We start from the raw sequence: 25,410 nt of genomic DNA on the forward strand, positions 1-25,410 counted from the left end.
CCTTTTGCATGAAGCATATTCCAGTTACATTATATTCACTTATTATCATGTTTTTATAAAACCATATAGACTGCACAATGTCACACTGGGCATGGTTAGTCTTGAGAAAAGAAGACTGAGAGGGACCTGATAACATTTTTCCCAATATGTAAGGACATGATTTTTTGTCATAGAGGTCACAGATTCTGTGACTTTAACAGACCTCCATGACCTCTTTGGCTTCAGCTCTCCCCAGAGCAGTGGGACTGGAGCAGTTGTTTGGCCCTGCTGCAGGAGCAGCAGCAGGGCTGGAGCAGCGGCCGGTGGTCAGCCCCCAGGGCTGGAGCAGTGACTGTTGCTGGAGCAGCCACCTGGGGCTGGGGTAGAGCAGTGGCCAGCCAGCTGGAGCAGTGGCCAGGGCTGGGTCAGCCACTCAGGCTGGAGCAGTCACCGTGGGCTGGGGTGGAGCAACTGCCGGGGGCTGGAGCAGCGGCTGGGGCTAGGCTAGAGCAGCGGCTAGGGCTGGAGCAGCAGTGGTCAGCCCTCACCACAGGAGTAATGGCGGCACTGGAGAGCAGCTTGCACACCCCATTGTTAGTGTCCCCCACACACACCTCTGTATTTTTAGTAAAAGTCAGGGTCAGGTTGCAGGCTTCCAGGAATTTTTGTTTATTGTCCACGACCTGTTTGTGACTTTTACTAAAAATACCTGAAACAAAATCTTAACCTTACCAATATGTGAAGTCCTGTTATAAAGCAAACAGTGATCAATTGTTCTCCATGTCTACTGAAGTTATAACAAGAATAATGGGCTTAATCACCAGCAAGGGAGATTTAGGTTAGACATTAGCAAAAGCTTTCTAACAATAAGGGTAGTTAAGTTCTCGCATAGGCTTCCAAGGGAGGTTGTGGAATCACCACCATTGGAGCTTTTAAGAACAGGTTGAACAAATACCTATCAGGGATGGTCTAGGTTTACTTGCTCCTGCTTCAGCGCAAGGGGCTGAACTTGATGACTTGTCAAGGTCCCTTCCAGCCTGACATTTCTATGATTCTATATCAGCCCAGGAGACAGAACTGTCCACTTGCAAAGTAAATACATTTACATCAGAAAGATCTAGGTCCTAAGACTGGGCAAAATATATTTTGTGTCAAGCAATATTAAAACTGATTAGATGAAATATGGTTTTCCTTAAATTACAATGATGGCACAAGAACTACATAAAAATAAAATATTGAAAAAGCAGATTCTGAAATCACAGAGGTATTTTAAAATGACAAGGCAATAGAGTTGTTTAACTTTAAAAAAAACAGATGTTTTATAAATATACCTGCTGGGCTTTTTTCCTTTCATGATAATTACTATTGCCCCAGCTTTCCCTATAGAAGTATATTCCTTTTTTTTAATGTTGTCAGTAATATTGTGTCATTCATAGAATCATAGAAGCTTAGGGTTGGAAGAGACCTCAGGAGGTCATCTAGTCCAACCCCTTGCTCAAAGCAGGACCAACACCAACTAAGTCATCCAAGCCAGGGCTCTGTCAAGCCGGGCCTTAAAAACCTCTAAGGATGGAGATTCCACTACCTCCCTAGGTAACCCATTCCAGTGCTTCACCACTCTCCTAGTGAAATAGTGTTCCCTATTATCCAACCTAGACCTCCTCCTCTGCAACTTGAGACCATAACTCCTTGTTCTGTCATCTGCAACCACTGAGAACAGCCAAGCTCCATCCTCTTTGGAACCCCCCTACAGGTAGTTGAAGGCTGCTATCAAATCCCCTCTCACTCTTCTCTTCTGCAGACTAAACAAGCCCAGTTCCCTCAGACTCTCCTCGTAAGTCATGTGCCCCAGGGCCCTGATCATTTTCATTGCCCTCCGCTGGGCTCTCTCCAATTTGTCCACATCCTTTCTGTAGTGGGGGGGGGGGACCAAAACTGGACACAATACTCCAGATGTGGCCTCACCAGTGCCGAATAGAGGGGAATGATCACTTCCCTCAATCTGCTAGCAATGCTACTACTAATAGAGCCCAATATGTCGTTAGTCTTCTTGGCAACAAGGGCACACTGCTGACTCATATCCAGCTTCTCATCCACTGTAATCCCCAGGTCTTTTTCTGCAGAACAGTTGCTTAGCCAGTGGGTCCCCAGCCTGTAGCGACGCATAGGATTCTTCTGTCCTAAGTGCAGGACTCTGCACTTGTCCTTGTTGAACCTCATCAGATTTCTTTTGGCCAATCCTCCAATTTTCTAGGTCACCCTGGATCCTATCCCTACCCTCCAGCATATCTACCTCTCCCCCCAGTTTAGTGTAATCTGTGAAAATGCTAAGGGTGCAATCCATCCCATCCAGATCATTAATAAAGATGTTGAACAAAACCATTGAACATGTTGAACATTGTAACTCTTAAACCTGTAACAACATTAATACGTTTATTGTTGACATTTCAAACATTATCTTTTTAAAATTCTAAAAGAGGTCATACAAAAAAGGTTGCAACTTAGCAAACTTTTATCCAAACTACTCAGCAAATAATTTCCCACATTAATTTCATATCTCAAAGTGATTTAGTATGTTTTACATAGGGGTCCATTGAAGCTATATGAAATTAGAAAATTCTGTCATATGGTGATTTTTGAAATGGTTGTAACTAGCCTCATATTGGAATTATATCCCCCTTCAAAATGCCTTAGAAAATATAAGCAAAATCACAAACTACAACAAGCCATTGAAATTGATCCTCAATATCAAAACACAGAGGTATGAACACTGGCCTGGCTAGCAAAGTGATGCAATGGCAATAAGGTTGCCACTTAAAAATCTGTGCTGGTTAATAACATCATAGGTAGTAGTGCAGGATGGGAAACAGGCTCTTCAAGAGCCAGTACGTTCCTCCCCTGCATGGGAGGGGACAATAAGGGGAGCTTTTACTCCCCAACATGTCCAATAGTGCAGCTACAGTGGCGCCTCAGGGAGCATATGCTGCACCAGGTGTCAACCTGCAATAGCTTACTTCCTCCCTGGGGCAGCAGGGAGACCCAGAGGAAGATGGTGACTAATTTAACAAAGAAAGATGGCTTAACAAAACCAATTTTAATTTCATGCAGCTACACAATGCTTGACAAATGAGAGCACTTTTAATATAAAAAATGGGGTGGGGGAAGCTCTTATCTCCTGCACTGTTCTTGGGGTAACTTAGACGACATTTCTTTTTATTGGCTGCATTCAGTGAAATACTAATGACACTGTTCCGAGCTACTTAGCTGTGAAAATATTCAGTACATTACAATGAGGGTGATTTTCCTCGAGTATATGACTTTTTCCAACGGAGTTTAAAATTAGTATAGTTAGTGATGAAGGCTATGTAAGTTTACAGATACTGTAATTTTTTCCTTTTGGAACTACCAAGCACATCTGCTTTCCTTAGCATATCTCAGGAGTATGTTAAACAGCAGCTACTAAAGTTAGACCTATTTAAATTAGCAAATCTGGATAATTTGCACCCAAGAGTTTTCAAATAGCTGGCTGAGGAGCTGGCTGAACTGTTAGTGTTAATTTTCAATAAGTCTTGAAACACCAGGGAAGTTCCAGAACACAATATGTTGTGCCAATATTTAAAAAGGTCAAATGGGAACACCCAGGTAATTATAGGCCTGTAAGCCTGACATCAACTCTGGGCAAGATGATGGAGCAGCTGATATGGGACTCAATTAATAAATAATTGAAGGAAGGTAATATAATTGGTGCCAATCAATTTGCATTTCTGGAAAATAGATCCTGTCAAAATAACCTGATTTTTTTAATGCGATCACAAGTTTGATAAAAGGATTTGGTACTGCATGACATCTTGATAAAAAAAACCTAGAAAGATATAAAATTAACATGACATACATAAAATGGATTAAAAGCTGTCTAGATGATAAATCTCAAAATGTAACAGCAAACAGAGAATCATCATTGAAAAGGTGTGTATCTAGTGTGTTCCCACAGTGATCGGTTCTTGGCCCTATATTATTTAATATTTTTATTAATGACTTGGAAGAAAACATAAAATTTTGCATAAAGTTTGGAGATGTCACACAAATTGGGCAAGTGGTAAATAATAAAGAAGACAAGTCACTGATTCAGAGCAATCTGGATCACTAGGTAAGATGGGCAAAAGCAAACAATATGTGTTTTAATATGGCTAAATGTAAATGTATACATCTAGGAACAAAGAATGCAGGCCATATTTACACAATGGGGAACTCTATCCTGGGAACAGTGACTCTGAAAAAGATTTGCGGGTCGCGATGGATAATCATCTGAACACAAGCTCCCAGTGTGATGCTCTGGCCAAAAGGACTAATGTGATACTTGGATGCATAAAAGGGGAATCTCGAGAAAGAGTAGAGAGGTTATTTAACCTTTGTACTTGGCACTGGTGCAATCATTGCTGGAATTCTGTGTCGAGTTCTGGTGCTCACAATTCAAGCAGAATATAGATAAACGGGAGGGGATTCAGAGAAGAGCCATGGTAATGATTAAAGGATTAGAAAACATGCCTATAGTGATAGACTCAAAGAACTAAATCTATTTAGCTTAACAAAAAGAAGGTATGGGGTGATTTGATTACACTCTGTAGGTACCTACATGGGGAATAAATAATAATGGGCTCTTAGACTAACAAAGAAAGGTACAATATGATCCAATGGCTGGAAGTTGAAGCTAGACAAACTTAGACTGGAAGTAAGGCATATAGTTTTAATTGTGAGAGTAATTACCATTGGAACAGTTGTGGTGGATTCTCCATTACTGACAATTTTTAAACCAAGATTCGATGTTCTTCTAAAATATATGCTTTAAGGAATATTTTGGTGAAATTCTACACCCTACACTATACAGGCGGATAGACTAGATAATCACAATGGTCCCTTCTGGCCTAGGAATCTATTAATCCTTTCCCGGATGTTTCTCTCCTGATCACATCAATGAAAAATCTCCACATGTAGGAGAGCAGAATGCCACATGGCTCTGAGCGGAGAGTTCTGTATTATGTGTTTAACAATGCCATATAGTTGCAGGGAGAGGTGAGAGTGTGACAGTAAATATCCTGGTGCAGTGTCAATAATGTCCCCCTTTCTGCCATCCAAATAGAGCAGATATGTTCTCAGTGATGTAACAAAGCTTCATGCAGAATTTCAAAAGGATTTTAAGGGGGCATAATTTTTTTGGTGGTGATGGTTTTATAACACCAGAGAAAGTAATGTAGTTATTATTTTTCTATTTTTTATTACAATTAGCTTTCGATCAATTCCCTCAACACTTAGGAGCAACAACATTATTTAGTTCAGGGCCAGGCAATGTTCCAACTTCTATCTATAACAAGGTTTATTCTATATATAAAAAATTTAAACAACTTTCAAGTGTATGCTGTTTAAATGCAAGAAAATACTAATTGAGACTCTGTCGAACAAGGACTTGATCATGCAAAGTACTGAAATCACTCTAGCTCCCATTGAAGTAAATGAAGGATCAAGGCCCCATGTTTTCAAAGCAGGATGCCAGGGGTGTATCAACTTTGAAATCTGCACGTAAATAGGGATTAAACCTCTTTTTATGTATGATTAACACTGTATCCACTCACACTTAATTAAACAGTTATAAACATTTTAACTGGGCCTTTCAGACGTCTTGTGAATCTGACTTCTGTTTATTTTTTTAATCTTTCTAACAAAAAATTCCTGATTTTTGAGATTTGAAAACATTCATTTCTAGACTGTAGCAAAATCTATGATATTGGTGATGTTTACAGTGTATTAATCATGTTAATTTTGATAATGAACGTTGTTAGATATAACCATTTCTATTTACACTGAGGTCTGTTTTATAATTTTGTCAGATTTAATATGTTGTTTGTATTATATATTTTACATTATGATGTGTAACTGATTTGCAGGACTTTCAAAATGATGGTTTGTACAATATATTTTGCAAGACAAGTTGATAGAGATAGCATTAATCAAAAGGACTTTCTTATAGTTTGGACAGTTACACAATTCCGCACTTCACTACCTATGCTTTAAGCAAGCATCTACTCCTAAAGTTTGGCTCCGGAACCTTGAGAAGTCCACAGGAAGGGAGATGCTCTCCTAGGTCTACAGGAGAATAATCTCTTCTGTGCATTGCCTAAATTGTGTAACATGCGAGCTCTTCTTTTGGCCCTCCTGCAGACCTTAACAAACCCCTTTGCTCACAGACCCCCTGACTCCTAAATAATTTCCCATCTGTAAAATATAAGCACATAAGTTTTATATGCACACATTTTATACACAAATTTATACACACAACATTTTAGACTACTAAAATTTAAGTCGAAGATGTTTTTAATTGATGCTTAAAATAGGGCTCCTAAATCTGTAATTAGGCATCCAAGTGGACTGATTTTCAAAAAGTGTTAAGCACCCAGCAGCTTCCAATTTAGTCTTGGGGATGGGACGGAAGGTATTTACCTAAGATCTAAAGGAGGGGACAGAGACTGGCTGAGGGTTTCAAGTATGGAGCTGGCTATGGAACAGGGAAACTGGGAAGCCACTGAAGCAATTATGTATGCTCTGTTTAAAACTTTACACTTCCAGCACAGTGAAAGTGGCATTCATGCTTTAGCTTTTCAGGATGCCAGGCTCCTAGAGTTTCATACTGAAAGCTTTGAGTAGCAGATGGAGCTCTTGCACCATTGAGAATCAGACCTATCTCCTCAATCTCATGCTATTATCATAATCACTTGTGAACACTGCTCACTGGCAACTGACAAATCCACATATAGTGATATCCAACAACTGGCAACATTCATTATTGCAGCAACTAACTTAAGTTGTGAAGGAAGACTTGCTTTCTTTGAATAACACAACCGAGCACAAAAATATTTTTGATTCTTTAAAGTCATTTTGATCACCATTGCAGATTCCTCTAAGGAAACTATCCTCTATTACAACTGAAGGAGCCATGTAATTGATGGGGAAAGATACTGGACACAGTATTCTTGTGACAAATGATGAGTTCCAGATGTGCAATTTTTTCACTGAGTCATCCATCAGCAGGCTTTGTGAAGAAATAAATTGAAATGTGATGAGGTCATGACTACAGCACTTAAAACTGTCCACTACATTTAAACAAAAGCACTGAACCATCAGCAGTTTTGTAGTTTCTTAGAAGACATCAAAAATGAATATACTGATCTTGCTTTGACTATGTCTGTTGGCACAATAAAGGACACATTTAGGTCTCTAAAAGCATATGAAACATTAAATGATCAAAATATACATATTTTGGGGAGGAACAGGAAAACCTTGGAAGCAGTAATGTCAACAAAGACCAAGTAGATGATAGTGGACAAAAATTTGAAAGGGATTTGCAATGCCATATGGCTTTCCTAAATAAAATAAAATAAGCCAATGTGATTTGGATACATATACAAAGGCATCATGTCATAATGCATCTGGAATAGTTCAGGCAGTTCTGTATACCACATTACCAGACAGACATTCACCAATCGAAATATCAGAAAAACACAATAATAAAATTAGGAGGATGGAGGGATTGATTTATGAGAAAGAGTAAAGAGGCTAATATAGTTAACTTGACTAAGCAACAAATAAGGGACAACGTGGTAACAGTCTACAAATATTTGAAGGGGGCAAAGATCAAGAAGAAAAAGAAATTATGTACAGTAATATAAGTGATAACTAGATAGAATGGGATAAAATGAAGAAAGGGAAAACTTAGGCCTAATATTAGAAAATATTTCCTAACTGTGAGATGGTATTAGGCTGAGTCTTAGGGTGACGGTGGAAACTTTATCTGTTGAGGCTTAAAACTAGATGGGGCAAATCAATAGAAATATACTTTGGATAATAGTCTTATAGCACAGTATGGACTGTGTGATGGAGGTGGATAAAAGCCCTACACTGGAACAGGGTAAGGAGCTAAAGCCAGCCTGCCTGCCTTCTGAAAACAGAAAAATGAATAATACCGTTGAGTTTTCTAATATACTAATAATGACAAAAGCACAACTAATTTTCTTCTGACTTTACTGCCCTAGAAAGACAACCCTCTCTTTCAGGACTGATGTAGCTGAAAGAGAATGCTGAAGAAATAGTGTCTTTCAACAGCTTCAAAAATTTCCTTTCAACCTAACATTTCATTGCAAACTAAATACTTTGTGTAACCCAGCTTATTTTGCTTACAGTCTTATACATATTTTTAAGACATAAATATTTTATAACAATGTTATTAATAATAAAGAAAATGTTACAAGTTTTTAAAAAGCAATGACAGCCAAAGTGCAAACATCCAAATAAATCACTGAAACTTAAATTTGGTCCAGTACGTTTTTGAGTTTAAAGGTCATATTTTCAAAAAAACAAAAACTACATAACCAAAAACAAAGCTGTATTGATCCAACCAAAGGAAAAAAATGTAATTTTGAACACTTTCACTTCTTTTGTCTAGTACTGATATTGCCTCATTTGATATGTATTTTACTGAAACATAGGTGGGATCTTCATCCTGGTTCTGTCTCCTTTAGGGTGGGCAATGGACCAGAGCTGCTTAAAGGGGCTCCAAAGCCCAGGTTGTAGCTGGCAGAGTCTCTGGGCACAGACACTGAGGAAGAAAACCATAAAGTTGTCTTCTGAGGAGGGCCTCATCACAAGCTCCAGTGTAAAGGTAAATGGGGGCTGAAAGGATGTGTGCATGGCACGGGCTGTGGAGATTCAGGGCAGTGATGCAGCCTGTATGGCAGCCTGGGGAGGCTGATATAACTTAGACAGGGATTCATGGTAAAATTATGCTGGGGGCCTCTCCAAGCCACAGAGTGGCTCAGGATTGGGATGGAACAAAGGTCATCTAAGCTACTTTGACCCCCTTTCTTCGAGCTGAGAGTTGTGTTGAGAGCTCTTAGCAGAGAATTTCATCCCTAGTCCACAACTCAGGTTTATGGAATTGTTTGAAATGGTTATACCTAGTGCCGGGGTGGTCAAATATTTTGGCCTGAGGGCCACATGGAAATTGTATGGGGGGCCATGAATGCTCACGAAATTGCAGGTGGGGTTTGGGAGGGGGTGAGGGCTCTGGCTGGGGGTGTGGGCTCTGGGGTGGGGCCAGAAATGAGGAGTGTGTGGGGAAGGAGCTCCGGGTTGGGAGGGGGGTGAGGGCTCTGGAGGGGGCTGGGGATGAGGTCTTTGGGGTACAAGAAGAGGCTCTGGGCTGGGACTGAGGGGTTCGGAGGGCAGGAGGGGGATCAGGGATGGGGCAGCTGTTGGGGCAGGGGGGGTGAGGCTCTGGTTGGGGGTGAGGGCTCTGGGGTGGGGCTGGAGAAGACGTGCTTGGGGTACAAGAGGGGGTTCTGGGCTGGGATTGAGGGGTTACGAGGGCGGGAAGGGGATCAGGGCTGTGGCAGTGGATCGGGGCACAGGGCGGGCTCAGGGGCGCAGGCTTTGGGTGGCGCTTACCGCAAGCAGCTCCCAGAAGCATGCCCCCTCCAGCTCTGAGGCATGGCCAGGTGGCTCTGCACGCTGTCCTGTCCACAGGCACTGCCCCCGGAACTCCCATTGGCCATGGTTCCTGGCCAATGGTAGCTGCAGGGGTGGCGCCTTTGGACGGGGCAGCATGCAGAGCTGCCTGGCCACTCCTCCACATAGGAGCCAGAGGGGGGTCACGCCAGCTGCTTCCTGGGAGCCATGAGGAGCAGAGCAAGCCCCCGACCCTGCTCCCCGGCTGGAGCCCTGGAGCGGGGTAAACCCCCAACCCCGCTCCCCAGCGGGAACTGAGGGCCAGATTAAATGGTCTCACAGGCCGGATGTAGCCCATGGACCGGAGCTTGCCCATCCCTGACCCAGTGTATAGAATAGCCAGGCAAATTGTTTCAGCCTTGCTTGAAGATTGTTTTAAAATAATTCTTTCGGCACAGTGCTCATATAGACAGCCTTATTAAAGGCCAAACATAATGCCCTTTTACGCAATTGAAAGAGAAATAAGTATATCCCCAATTAAGGCCCTACCCATAATGAGATCAACATAGGGCTAGATTAAGCCAGGGGCATTATAGGCCCACATCTAGGATCCAATCTACTGGACTCGTGATTACATTAAAAAAAAGAAAGGTTTTAAGTTTCTAGCCTTCATGGTTAAAAAAAAAACTTGGGGGAAAAATAAATCAAGAATACCCCATTCAGAGCAATCAGCCTGAGTGTGCAGAGAGCCTGAAACAATAGCTTTGAGAAGTGTGAATTGCCCTAATTCATTTCAATGGGTTATCAATTGCAACACCAGCTACTTTTGGGGCCTCACCAATACCACCCCTCCTCAACAGAAGATTCTGTGCATGGCAGAGGAAGAATGCAACAGCGGGACCTGCTGTGATAACTGGGCCTACAAATGTATCTTACCTGTGAGCTCACCTGTGAGAAATGTTATGAAGTGTCACAATAATCTATAACAATAAATGTTGATGATAGAAGGTGCAAATCAGAGACAGAAATGCTGAACAACAAGCAGAATCGAACTATAACAACAGCAACAACAAGAACTCCAGCCCATCTCAACTAACTTCTTCTCTTTTCCTCAAAAGGATGGTTATCCTCATATTTAATGCCATCTAAGAGATTGTCAAACAAGGGGATTTTTCTTTCTAAACTCTCTCCAGCTACAGGGAAAGGGCACAAGGGACATTCCTTTATTAATACCCTACCTTTCAAATGCTTTAACTCATTTTCCTTATTCTGTATCTTTAGTAAAAGGTTAAAGGGATTCTTAATGGTGTGTTTGCCATGGTACTAACCAGGCTGAAGTCTCTATACTCCGAACTTCTAACCTTATTTAACATTATTTAATGTTGGACAGTGTCAGGGTCATAACAGCTTTGACCCCATATATTCCATCCAAATTAATACAAAGTCCCCTTGCTTGTCTCTGCCCCTGATGAAAGGAGAGCCCCCTCTCACTCCAAGTGAGGATGGGGTCCAGGCCATGGGTGGCCACACATCATGGTGTGCCTAGGGTCCCATATTGACTTAATCTTACCCTGGATCAGAACCATGATAGCTACAAGCTACAAACATGTTTACACACAGTTGTTGCTAACAGGAATTATTTTTCAAAACAGTATGTTAACTATGTCAGAAAACCATTCCAGAGACAACCTGCAGAAATCAGGGAAGCCACTAAAACTCTGCTAGCAACAACCTTGCTTATGCATAGTTGTAGTTGACATGGATCTTGTCCCAGTGTGGACAAAGGCCCAAGAGTAATTAAGCAATACATATACTCATCCTTCTGTGTATAAAAGAAGAGGCAGAAGAAGAGGAAAGAGGCTTAATTTCAAGGGTGATACAGTAACTAATTTACCGAATCATGCTTCCCAGTTTCCACAACTTGGGGAACTAAGTTGAAAGATCCTTTAGGTTTACTACCACTAATATTCAGAGAACAATTAGATAGTGATATAAAAGACAAGGTTATGGAAAATGGCCACTGACTACTAATTATGTGGCTGGCTCTGATTCAAGATTTTGACTATCCTTTCATAATTTGTATGATATGTCCTTTTAAGATATGTAATGTTATTGTGAAAGAGGCAATGTGGTTTAGTGGTCTGTACTGGGAACCAAAAATCCTTAAATTCTAATTGTAATTATTGCTATTAGAAACTGGAGACATTTATAACCTCTCTCTCTCTTACTACAGATTACCAAGTAACTGATTTACTAAATCTTATGCATGGGGCCCTTTGTTTTCAGTTTTTATTTTGTTTAATTTTTCCCAGGAATTTATCAGTGTTTATTACTACAACAACAAAAATAGGTGAAAATCAGTGCAAAAAACTATTAATAATTTTCTGGGTAAATATTGGGGTTTATTCTGGTGGATGGGGAAGGTATTCAGTAGATTAATGCTTTGAATTCCTTTCATCAATGTGGTTTGCTGCAGAACTAAAACAGAACTCAAAACACAATGCCACCTCTGAGTTTAAGAAAACAATATATCTCTAATCCCCAAATAAAACTTTTCATTTGAATAAACAGTTTACTGTTGTAGACTTAGAACTATTAGCCTATAAATATTTACATTTAATAATTAGGCCACCCCATTTGCAGCACATACACTCAACTTCATCCTTTTCTCCTGTTTTTGTTTCTGTTTTTAAACTTTTGAATACTTCCTTGTGTTCTGAAACATAATTTTGAAACAGATTTTCATTTTATTCCCATTTTAGTATGTCAAATCTTTAAACCATGATCTGCTAACAGTTTACCATGAGGCAAACTGAGGCAGCTGCTTCAGGTGCCAGACTGTGGGGGGCGCCACTAGGACCGAGAGTGTAGAAAATTGTATCTGCTGCTGGTGCATATGTATTCTCTCTGCTCTAGATGCACAGAGATGGTGGAGTGCTGAGCTGGAGGAAGGAAGGCACAAGAGACATAATAGGCAGGCAGGAGAAAAGGTGAGAGGGAATAACAGAAAGCAGCAGGAGCCGCAGGGAGAGAGAGGAGGAGGAGCCTCTTATGTACCTCTCTAGCACCCCCAGCAGCCTGGACTGATTAACACCAGCTTCTCAGGGACCTTCCTATTTCCTGCTGCTTCCCTGAACCCACTTGAGGAGAACAGGCAGTCAACTGAAGTAGTAGGAGACAGTTAGGCCCTTAAGACGCTGATATCTTCCCTCACTCAGGCCCTGCTACCAGCCTGCTTATTTGTCCCCTTCAACTGAGTGTTGAGAGCCATTATAGCTGGCACAGAACAGCAGTCATGAGTGAAAGAAGAAAACACCCCTCTGGGGCAGCATTCAGGAAAAAAAAGAAAGCAAAGGAAACTTTTCTATCTAAGCAGGAAGGATCTCTCCTGAGATACATAGACACAAATGTTCATGTGAGCCTTCCGGCCCCAGTGAGGATGTGAGTGGTGAGGAGATGCCTGATCTTCCAGTCAGTCAGAGTGCAGGTGACGGGGGCAGCTACTGCAGCATCCATATCTCCTTCTCAAATGGATGTAACCATGCACATTCCAGAAGAAAAGTGTAGATCAGAGAAGAGTGTGGTGGAGGCACATGAAACAGCTGCTGCTGAGTTTAGTTCCTTAAGTCTAGATGATCCAGGGACTTCCTTGTACTACATGGGCCACAGCAAGTGAAAAATTTCATGTTCACCAAAGACAATGAAAATAGAAGTTTCCATCCAACACATTACTGGTGTGAAATCCCCAATGGTGACAAAGTGGAGAGGCCACGGCTTATGTACTCAAAAACCAATGTTCCAGCCACGTTGGGTTCTACAGGAACAAAGGACTGGAAAAATATGGCTAGAAATCTGGTATGTCATGAGAAAGCAACAAGTCACCAGAGAGCATTCCATAGGTGGAAAGAGCTTGAGATGAGACTAAGGTTAAAGGCCACCATAGATGATCAGTATCAAGAGAAGATTGCATCAGAGTCTCTTTACTAGCAAAATGTTCTGAAAAGGCTCATTGCCATTGTGAGAATGCTTGCTACCCAAAACCTAGCACTGTGTGGCACTTCAGATCAGCTGTATGTGCCAAACAATCGAAACTTCCTTAAAATTGTGGAATTGATGGCTGAGTTTAATGCTGTACTCCAGGAGCATCTAAGAAGAGTCACCACCCAAGAAATGTACACACACCACTACCTTGGAAAAACAATTCAAAATGAGATCATACAGTTACTGGCAACAAAAGTCAAACAGAAGATTGTGGCAGATCTGAAGTCAGCAAGATATTACTTTGTTATTCTGGACGGCACACCTGACATCAGCCATATGGAACAAATTACTTTAATGGTGCGTTTTGTAACAACAACAGAACCTAGTGAAAATGTCCCTGCAATGGTGACTCTCAGAGAGCATTTTCTAGAATTTATTGACATTGATGATACTACAGGAGCTGGTATGACAAATGTGCTTCTTAAAAAGCTGGAAGATACGGGAATTCAGATAGCTGACATGAGAGGTCAGGGCTACGATAACGGTGCCAACATGAGAGGAAAGAACAGAGGAGTGCAAACACAGATCCGAGAGTTAAACCCTCAAGTTTTTTTTGTCCCATGCAGTTCTCATTCATTGAACTTGGCGGTCAGTGATGCAGCATCAGCTTCTAGTGAGGCTGCTGAATTTTTAATGTAATTCAAAGCATCTATTTATTTTTCTCTGCATCAACTCATTGATGGCAAATTTGAAGCAACATCTGGGAACATCCTCTCTGACACTGAAACCACTGAGTGCCACACGATGGGAAAGTCGAGTGGAGGCGATAAAGCCTATCAAACACCAAATTGGGAAGATAGATGATGCCACAGTTGCCATTATGGGGGATAATGCTATGACAGGAACTGTTCGTGGGAGAACAGTGGCTGAGGAAAATGGAATCACCAGAAACATACATAACTTCAAATTTCTGTGTGGCTTACTGTTGTGGCATGACATGCTGTTTGAAATAAATGTTGTAAGCAAGAGACTCCAAGGTGTTGATCTTGATATATCTGGAGCAATGGAACAACTGGACAAAGCAAAGTCATACCTACAGTCTTACCGGTCAGATGAGGGATTTCAAAACATTCTGAAGAGTGCACAGAAGTTGGCAGAGGAACTTCACATCCACTTTTGCTTCCCATATTAATTCTTTCCTGTTTGTAAGCAGCAGTTCAAGAAGAGTTCTGCCCCTCGTTGGTTACTCCAGCACTTACACCAGGAAATTGTCCCCTACACTTTCCAAAAACTTCCTGGATTGTCTGTGCACCGCTGTATTGCTCTCCCAGCAGATATCAGGGTGACTGAAGTCTCCCATGAGAACCAGGGCCTGTGATCTCGTAACTTCTGTTAGTTGCCAGAAGAAAGCCTCATCCACCTCATCCCCCTGATGTGGTGGTCTATAGCAGACTCCCACCATGACATCACCTTGTTCATTTTAAGAACACTTTCACAGCCGATTTGACAAAATGCAAACAAGGTACCAATGTAAGATTTCTAAAGACAGCTACGGCTCTCGACCCAAGGTCTAAGAATCTGAAGTGCCTTCCAAAATCTGAGAGGGATGAGGTGTGGCACATGCTTTCAGAAGTCTTAAAAGAGCAACACTCCAATGTGGAAACTACAGAACCCGAACCACCAAAAAAGAAAATCAACCTTGTGCTGGTGGCATCTGACTCAGGTAATGAAAATGAACCTGTGTTGGTCTGCATTGCTTTGGATTCTTATCGAGCAGAACCCGTCATCAGCATGGACGCTTGCCCCCTGGAATGGTGGTTGAAGCATGAAGGGACATATGAATCTTTACGGCATCTGGCACGTAGATACCTTGTGATTCTGGCTACAACAGTGCCATGAGAACACCTGTTCTGACTGTCAGGTAACATTGTAAACAAGAACCGTATTATCTCCTGAAAATGTAAACAAACTTGTTTATTTGAGCGATTGGCTTAACAAGAAGTAGGACTGAGTGGACTTGCAGGCTCTAAAATTTTACATTGTTTTATTTTTGAATGCAGTTTTTGTACATAATTCTACATTTGTAAGGTCAACTTTCATGATAAAGAGATTGCACTACAGTACTTGTATTAGGTGAATTGAAAAATACTATTTCTGTTGTTTTTTTACAGTGCAAATACTTGTAATCAAAAATAAATATAAAGTGAGCACGGTACACTTTGTATTCTGTGTTGTAATTGAAATCAATATACACCTCTACCGCGACATAACGCTGTCCTCGGGAGCCAAAAAATCTTACCGCGTTATAGGTGAAACCGCGTTATATTGAACTTGCTTTGATCCGCCAGAGTGCACTGCCCTGCCCCCCTGGAGCACTGCTTTACCTGTTATAGCCGAATTCGTGTTATACTGGGTCACGTTATATCGGGGTAGAGGTGTATTTGACAATGTAGAAAACATCCAAAAATATTTAAATAAATGGTATTCTATTATTGTTCTTCCTGAGTCTTTTCTTTTGAATGGAAATAGTTTGGGGGTTACCATTAAAACTGTAACAGGGAATTATTTCTATTTTTCAATGAGCTGTACCAACTGGTACCACTTGCCTACCCCAAAGTAAGTTGCATTTCAGTGGTGCTCTATGTGCATTGGTTGCTATTAAAGTCACCATAAACTACAGGTCAGTTTTTCCTAAAAGTAGCATAGGAAATAACTATAGTAGCTTGGTTATTATTGTGTGATGAACATTCGCCAGCAGGTACCATTATAGAAAATAATAACTGTATGTAAAGTTTGTTAAGTACTTTAGAATCTTTGGGCATAAGAGACACCATGTAAACGTAACATATTATTACAATATGCAATTTTTAAAATATTGTACTTGATCCAATGAAACAAAGATGGTTTGACTCAAGGTGGTTGATGGCCATGACTTTGTCTTCATTTTTTTTCTCTAAAATATATAATATCTCCAGGAACAAGTGACATTGGTTCAGGCATCACATTTATTTTTCACAACCCTATCAACCCAGCAAAAATGTGTAGCCATTCTCTAATATGTCATCTATCTTTTGAAATAATCACCGTAAGAAATAAACCAAACCTCCATCTACTCACTCAACCCATTAAATCCCATCAGCGGTGGCATGTCAATATTTTGTAATCTGTCTTAACCTCCTAGCCTGTCAGCACAGTGGAACACATATACCAGAGTACTTACAGAGTTGTTCTGACAAATCCCACATTATTATTAAGTTGCAGTTTCTCTCACATAAATAACATGGTTTGTTACCAGAGGTTAGCAGGTTGGCTTTCTAGTTAATATCCAGGGCACAGACTACTATAATAAAACTAGAGTAAATGTGCTGTGATTTGTGGTTTCCTGTCTCACAGCTGATTTATTTTTTCCCCAGCTAGAATACAAATGTAGTCTTGTAGATGTATAACATTATATTATTTTGGTATTCAACAGATCAGCCAAGGCAAACACAGTTACGATTCATACTGTGTTTTAAGAACTGCAGAAACAACAAAACCAATGTGATTTATAAAATCTCTCATAACTTCAAAGCTGTTAGGAAACTCTTAAATACTGTAGAAGTTCTTGGAAATGTAGTTTAGATCTAGAAATCCAAAAATTCTGACTATGTTGCTGCCAAAGTTTGAGAAGATTGTATTTTGTTGTGGAACATAAACTATAAGATGAGAGACAATGGAGTTACTCTAGAGGTTAATTTGATCAATTAGAACCCAAAATGTTAAGTATCTGTGTTTACAGACTAACTATGCAATTTCAGACACTGCACCAATTTAAAAAATAATCAAATTATCAACTGCATTTAAAAAAGTATACAGAAAAAAATCTAAACTGATTAAATTTATATTTTAACTATTTCCCATGGTAAACTTCTTTTTGGTATGGAAAGATTGCAGAAATTTACTATTCTGGACATCCTCAGACTAAAGTAGGAGAGACAGTGTGACTTAAGAGTACAACACTAAACTGAGACTCTGGCCACTTGGGTTCTATTCCTGGTTCTACCACTGGCCTACTAAGTGACAATTCAATTAAAAGTAGAATGCCAGCAATGTCCCTCTGACATGTACATTGGCCAAACCAGATAGTCTCTACTCAAAAGAATAAATGGACACAAATCTGATATCAGGAATTATAACATTCAAAAACCAGTAGGAGAACACCTCAATCTCCCTGGTCATTCAATAACAGACTTAAAAGTGGCAATTCTTCAACATAAAAAACTTCAAAAACAGACTCCAACGTGAAACTGCAGAACTGGAATTAATTTGCAAACTGGACACCATCAAATTAGGCCTGATTAAAGACTGGGAGTGGATGAGTCATTACAAAACCTAATTTCCCCATACTAATTTCCCCCTACTTTTACTCACACCTTCTTTTATCAGAGGGGTAGCCGTGTTAGTCTGAATCTGTAAAAAGCAACAGAGGGTCCTGTGGCACCTCTGAGACTAACAGAAGTATTGGGAGCATAAGCTTTCATGGGTAAGAACCTCACTTCTTCAGATGCAAGTAATGGAAATCTCCAGAGGCAAGTATAAATCAGTATGGAGATAACGAGGTTAGTTCAATCAGGGAGGGTGAGGTGCTCTGCTAGCAGTTGAGGTGTGAACACCAAGGGAGGAGAAACTGCTTCTGTAGTTGGATAGCCATTCACAGTCTTTGTTTAATCCTGATCTGATGGTGTCAAATTTGCAAATGAACTGGAGCTCAGCAGTTTCTCCTTGGAGTCTGGTCCTGAAGTTTTTTTGCTGTAAGATGGCTACCTTTACATCTGCTATTGTGTGGCCAGGTAGGTTGAAGTGTTCTCCTACAGGCTTTTGTATATTGCCATTCCTGATATCTGACTTGTGTCCATTTATCCTCTTGCGCAGTGACTGTCCAGTTTGGCCAATGTACATAGCAGAGGGGCATTGCTGGCATATGATGGCATATATATCATAGGTGGACATGCAGGTGAATGAGCCGGTGATGTTGTAGCTGATCTGGTTAGGTCCTGTGATGGTGTTGCTGATGTAGATATGTGGGCAGAGTTGGCATCCACTCTGCCCACATATCTACACCACAGAACTCCACTGGCCATCACCTACAGTCCTCAGCTTAAACCTCTCCAACGCATCATCAGTGATCTACAACCCATCCTGGACAATGATCCCTCACTTTCACAGACCTTGGGAGGCAGGCCAGTCCTCGCCCACAGACAACCCGCCAACCTTAAGCATATTCTCACCAGCAACCACGCACCGCACCATAACAACTCTAACTCAGGAACCAACCCATGCAACAAACCTCGATGCCAACTCTGCCCACATATCTACACCAGCAACACCATCACAGGACCTAACCAGATCAGCTACATCACCGGCTCATTCACCTGCACGTCCACCAATGTTATATATGCCATCATATGCCAGCAATGCCCCTCTGCTATGTACATTGGCCAAACTGGACAGTCACTACGCAAGAGGATAAATGGACACAAGTCAGATATCAGGAATGGCAATATACAAAAACCTGTAGGAGAACACTTCAACCTACCTGGCCACACAATAGCAGATGTAAAGGTAGTCATCTTACAGCAAAAAAACTTCAGGACCAGACTCCAAAGAGAAACTGCTGATCTCCAGTTCATTTGCAAATTTGACACCATCAAATCAGGATTAAACAAAGACTGTGAATGGCTATTCAACTACGGAAGCAGTTTCTCCTCCCTTGGTGTTCACACCTCAACTGCTAGCAGAGCACCTCACCCTCCCTGATTGAACTAACCTCGTTATCTCCATACTGATTTATACCTGCCTCTGGAGATTTCCATTACTTGCATCTGAAGAAGTGAGGTTCTTACCCACGAAAGCTTATGCTCCCAATACTTCTGTTAGTCTCAAAGGTGCCACAGGACCCTCTGTTGCTTTTCACACCTTCTTGTTAACTGTTTGATATGGGCCACCCTCATTACCACTACAAAAGTGATTTTTCCTCTCTTGGTAGTCTACTGTTAATTGAATTGTCTCATTAGACTGACCCCCCACTTGGTAAGACAACTCACATCTTTTGATTTACTATATGTATATATACCTGCTACTGTATTTTCCACTCCATGCATCTGATGAAGTGGGTTCTAGCCCACGAAAGCTTATGCCCAAATAAATCTGTTAGTCTTTAAGGTGCCACAAGGACTCCTCGGTTTTTTTACAATTAAAGAGACTCTTTTTTAACTTAGCCCAGTGTTTCCCAAACTTAGGACACCACTTGTGTAGGGAAAGCCCCTGGCAGGCCGGGCTGGTTTGTTTACCTGCCGCATCTGCAGGTCCGGCCGATCGCCAATGGGAGCTACTGGAAGTGGCGGCCAGTATGTCCCTCGGCCTGCGCCGCTTCCAGCAGCCCCCATTGGCCTGGAGCAGCGAACCACGGCCAGTGGGAGCCGCGATCGGCCAGACCTGCGGATGCGGCAGGTAAACAAACCAGCCCAGCCCGCCAGGGGCTTTCCCTACACAAGCAGAGTCCCAAGTTTGGGAAACACTGACTTAGCCAAAAATGAACTGTAGCCACTGCATGATGTTGGCACAAAGCCAAAGACAGGGCAATTTGTGAACTAGTGAAAGTACAATGAATTTAATTTATTTTAACATGTGACCTTTTCACTATGGAAAAACATTCATGCCCATGACTTTGGTAAACACTGCAAAGTGGGATGGTAACTCTCACTCTCTATGAATGTTTTTATAGGGTTCATCAACTCTCATAAAAACAGTACATCCCTGAAAGCTTTCGCTACAAATGGAGCAAATAGGAACCTATGGAAGCAGAAAAACCACACATTCCAAGGCCTTCATTCTGATTTTGCAGTATTTTCCAAAGTATAAAGTTTCATTTTTAAAAAATGTTACAAATCCCTTTAGTTACAATGAACTTTCATATTGCAAATTTATGCACTTTTGTCATGAGTCTGGACATAGAAAAAGTAAAACAATTGCACTAATTGAAATACTGGAGAACTATTCCCCATTCATCTCAATAAGATGTTGGCTCTGACACCTAACTGTGACAATTAAAATGTTAGCATTTATTACAGACTTCACTGCTTATCATACCAGTAAACATCCAGTTAAAAAGTGGTTATATTGGATGCTGTGTCTGAATTCTCTTTAATGAGAATCACAAAACATACCAAAGGAATAAAGGCATCAAGTATTACAAATGCAAAAAGAAAAATATTCTATCAGAATATATGTGAGGAGGGATTCTCAGCAGAAGACTTGTCTTTTCCTAAACTCCACATCACAGCAACTTTCCTTGGCCATGAGGAGATACATGGAACTCCTATTTGGACCCCACTGATGCTGCTATTTACTTGGCAACAGAGCACTCATTTTGAGCAATGCAAAATACTCCTGCCACCTCCAGGAGTGGAACATGCTGACTCAGCATAATTCTCAGCCCTAACGGCTCAGGAATTGAACTGTAGTTTCAACTCCCAGCATATTACGCTAACCACAGGGCTAGTCCTCAAACAGCTTTTTGATTTAAATAACTGATTTGCATACTACTATCCTTTAAAATTAGAATAAAACTGGCATGCAGTGTCAAAATGCCAATGCTGAACGCCTACATAGCCTTCCCCTGTTTTATCATCAAAATTTAGTACTTATGTAATGTGCTGGAAACAATCCTTCAAAATGTTCCATAAATGACCAGCCATACAGTTTATACAATAGTAATCATCAGGACACTATTTCCTTAGCAGATAGAAATGCAACAAAATCAAAGCTTTGAATGAGTGTATTAAAATAAAACTCATATATACATTGCTAAATGTGGACCTTGATGTATTATACTTTCTAGCTTCTAAGGAATAAAATAAATTACCACCCACATAAAAGGGAGGCACCAGGCATTTAATGAAGTACCATGGGTGCATTTTAAAAGTTCATTCTGGTTTTAGAGGTAGTAGAATTTCAAGAAATAAAATTTAAATAAAGAATGCTGCATGGATTGGTAATACCTATAAAACCAAAATTAACTTTGTAAGTGCACCCAATGAAAGGAGGGAGGTAAATGAGCCAACTAACATATGTATGTGATAGTGAAAGACATCATGTTGTATAAGGTAGATGGATTTCTGTAAGCTATGACTCCAGTATGGTTATCCGATAATTGTAGTATTTGCATATTCAGTGGCAAAACCCAGATGGACACCCACACATTCAATTGCTGGATATATGTTTTCTGCAGCACTGTTGCACCATGATTCATCAGGTACTATTCTGAATTCCAGATTATTCTGCTTGAATAGGAGAAGTTTCATCTATACTAAATTTAGGTGGTAAAAAAAGTGGTAGGTGGCCAACAGTTAGCTGATTTCAGTAGTCCATGCAGCTTTTTTGTACTGGAGTCCAGATTTCTCTGGTGGAATAGTAGAAGCAAAACTTGTTCTCTGTTTTGTTGATACAATTTCTGTGTTTGTGAACAAAATTTGGCAGGATCCAGCTGAACACAGAAACTGAATCCAAGTTTTTGCAATGCTAGGGCACATCTTAAGGTACAGCAGGGGTGGCTAAACACATTCTCTATTTAGACAGTAGAATCTGAGAGACTGGGATGAAAACTTGGCTTAATCCAGGGTTCAGGTATTGAATCTGGATTTTTGTGGTTCTGTTGCAACAGAATGCACTGGCACACAATTTTTTTTCCTGGGGCATGAGCAGCTAAACTTGTTCTTCGTTTAAGTGGAATTGGCAGTGTGGGAACCAAAAATTGGCTGGATTCAGGTGCCAGATTGAGGCATTTGTGATATTGGGATATCTGGAGTCCAGATTTTTATTGCTGTAAGAATAGCATATACACCATATTCTCTATTTAGACATTATAAATAAGGGACTGTGGACCAAAAATTAGCAGGGGTTTTGCAGTAAAGAGTTGCACTACAGTTTTTTTTTTTTTATTGTTGTGGTGATGGTGGTGTTTTTCATTTATTTGTTTGTGGTGCAGTCGGAGAGGCTAAACTCGTTTCCTATTCTGAGTTACAATTTGGGGGCTTCCGTACAAAAAAGATCAGCAGGATCCAGACAGATCCAAATTTCACCCAAACCTTTGACGAGAACCTGTGCTTCTCCCTAAAATTACAGAAACATGCTCAGAGGTGAGTAGAGGAGGAGGTATTTACTAGTCCTCCTCTCCCCACCCCCCCATTAACCCCACCACACCAACTGTCTGCCCCCCCCCTTACCTGATAATATCATCGTTGTGTCCCAAGAAGAATTTCTGGGTGTGCTCTCTGGTGTTATAAATCACCCCGACTCCAGCCACGAAGTAAACCACCTCCTTGCCTGCCGTGTAGTACAGGTTGTTGCGGCACTGGTGACCCCTGTACCCGTAAACCCATTCCAGACGGAGCTGGCATCTAGGAGCTGTCCGATCCGCCATGATAACCAATCCCCACTCCCTCAAGCACACACAAAACTTAGTGCCACCCTTCCTTCCCCCCCCCCCTTAAAATTTTCCTCTCTTTTAAACGTTATCAATTCCTGCCTAGCTGCTGAATCTTCAGGTGCACTTTCCAATGCTGATTTTAATCAGAAAACACATTCACGGACCAGCTCTGCTGCTGCTGCCGTTGCTGCCGCGGCTGCTTCTGTTGTGCTGCCACCATAATGTTCTGTTGCCCGAGACGAGCAGCTGCTGCCTCCCCGCTGCTTTGCAGCCCAGACAACTTCTGGGGGGAGGAAGGGGAATAATGCACATACACGTAAATTAATACCACACAGGTCTTTTCTTTCCAAAGGCAAAGTAACTTGTGTATGTCACCACCACCTGCAGAAGAGTCCTGGCTGTGTCTCCGCTAATGCACTTTCATATCTTCCTGCAAAAAGGCTTTCTGGATTTTTCCCTTTTAAAATGTATGTCAGTAGATTTAAACTGAAAAGGAAAAAGGGAAAAAAAGTATATTTAAAATGTGAAATAAACATGTACTTAAAATGCAAAGTGCAAAGGGTTTTCCAGCAATAAATCTGAATTTAATCTGTCAGTTCTAAACGCGTTATACGGAAGTCTTCTAAGCTTTTCCACCATGATCCATTTGCAATTGTCAATCTGCATACAGGATAATGTTAAAGAGCAACAGAATGAATATAATACATCCAAAACCTCTTCCCCGCTCCGTCCCCAAAAATAGCTCTCTCGGAGTCTAAAACAACAATTTAATTCAAACACTGTCCATTTTGCAGCCATCAAAACATTTCTATTTACCATCACAAGAGAGCATTTAAAAAAATGTGTACTACCATGTATTGGAATAACATTTTTTTTCCTGCGCCAACACACACTTTCATGATTTCCTTTTCCTTACCCTAAAGCCGTAATTAATTTTTTTAGTTCTTAACTGTTCTGCGTGGTTTCTCCACATCTTTTGTAACATTCACCTCAAACCACACTCGTTCACCAAAAAAACAGTCACAAACGTCAGAGAGAGATTTCTGAATCAGAGAAGAAGAAAAGCAAAGACTCATGCAGATAACACTGTTCAGTACTAGATGGAAGGGAGGGTAGGAATAAGCTAACCATCAAAAGGCTAAACCATGCATCTATTTCCACAGAATATGCCTCTAACCATATTCATTATCCTCCATTTAACCTTATACTAACAAACTAAACCAGAGTGTATTGATATCGGGTAATATAAACTGTACCTCACAACCACAGCAGTACTCTCCAGTGGTACCTCCCCCCGACACATAAGCAATATTCCCCACGTAGTATATAACCTACTATCGATGAATCCACACTGAAAGCAAAACGACCCTTAGGGCAAAATCTGGTATAACACACAAAGCTATACTCCACACAAGAAATATAATCCGGCATCACACTCAAAACAATAGTCCATGGTGGTGATATAACCCGGCGCTGTCCCCCAGAGCAACACTCCACAGAGAGGACTGGACTGGGGAGCTTTAAACCTCATGTCACACGCTGAGCAATATTCTCCGTAGCAGGAGTAAAACGGGGCCCCATCCTGCACAGGAGGTAATCTGATACGAATACCCCCCCAGACAGAGAAATTTTCCCACAGGAATGAAAGGATACGAACACTCACGGCCAGAGCAATGATCTCCTTGGAGGGCGGGGGGGGGGGGTATAACGCAGGGCACCATGCCCCAGAGGGGCAAGCGGATACTAACCCCACAGCCAGAGCAACGATCCCCTCTGTCTGTGTATGGGGGCACCGTGCCCCAAACAGGGGAGCGAGTGGATACCCCCACAGCCCAAGCACTACTCCTCTGTGTATGGGGAGGAGGTATAACAGAGGGCATCGTGCCCCACTAGGAGGTGGTAACGGAGGATGTGACCTGACACCAAAGCCCACAGCCAAAGCAGCGTGCCCCAGCGGTCGCTATCTGTCACCTGGCAGCAGCGCTCTTCCCTGCAGCCTGGTCCGTGTGCTCCGGAGCCCTGAGGCGAGTGGCAGCGGAGGCGAGTGCAGCTCGCCCAGGCAGCGCTGGGAGGAGAATGGCACTCCCTTGGCTGCTGGCAGGCGTCCTCCCCTCCTTCCCCCTCCCGGGGCTCAGTCTCCAGCGCACACGGCCAGGCATGTTTCCTAGGCAGCCCTGGCGCCTCATTCAACGTGGGCGGGAAGGTTAGTGAGTTGTCGTAACCGGCTTTGGAGAATCGGGGAGGTTCTGTTGGAAACCCCGACGCCCACAGCCCAGTCTGCTGCTCGCGGCACCGGCTTGGCGGCTTCCCAAAGTGGATCATGGGAATTGGAGTTTCACCCACGCCTTTGAGTCGCCTCGCCCGGCAGGAGAGAGTCCGTGAGGCGCCTACGAGTCCCAAGATGCAACGCGGCTGGGACCGGGACCCGGACCCGGACCCGGACCCGGCCCCCCGCGGTTGCTGTGGCGCTGGCTATGCGGCTTGGTGGTTTT

General features: G+C 41.8%; 1 protein-coding gene across 2 annotated transcripts in view; it reads right to left on the bottom strand.

Moving 5' to 3' along the window:
• The window catches only part of EML6 (EMAP like 6), a 360,064-nt gene extending 335,087 nt beyond the window's left edge, over nucleotides 1–24,977 (bottom strand). For both annotated transcript variants that reach the window (XM_054023674.1, XM_054023673.1), the window contains exons 1-2: nucleotides 24,890–24,977; nucleotides 22,716–23,404 (exon numbers count right to left, since the gene is read on the bottom strand). In XM_054023674.1, coding sequence (XP_053879649.1) covers nucleotides 22,716–22,912 — 197 coding nt within the window. In that variant the 5' untranslated portion in view covers nucleotides 22,913–23,404; nucleotides 24,890–24,977. The remainder of the gene's footprint in view (nucleotides 1–22,715; nucleotides 23,405–24,889) is intronic.
• Nucleotides 24,978–25,410: the final 433 nt, after the last annotated feature.

Source organism: Malaclemys terrapin, chromosome 3, assembly GCF_027887155.1.
Source record: "Malaclemys terrapin pileata isolate rMalTer1 chromosome 3, rMalTer1.hap1, whole genome shotgun sequence".
Classification (NCBI taxonomy): Eukaryota; Metazoa; Chordata; order Testudines; family Emydidae; genus Malaclemys; species Malaclemys terrapin.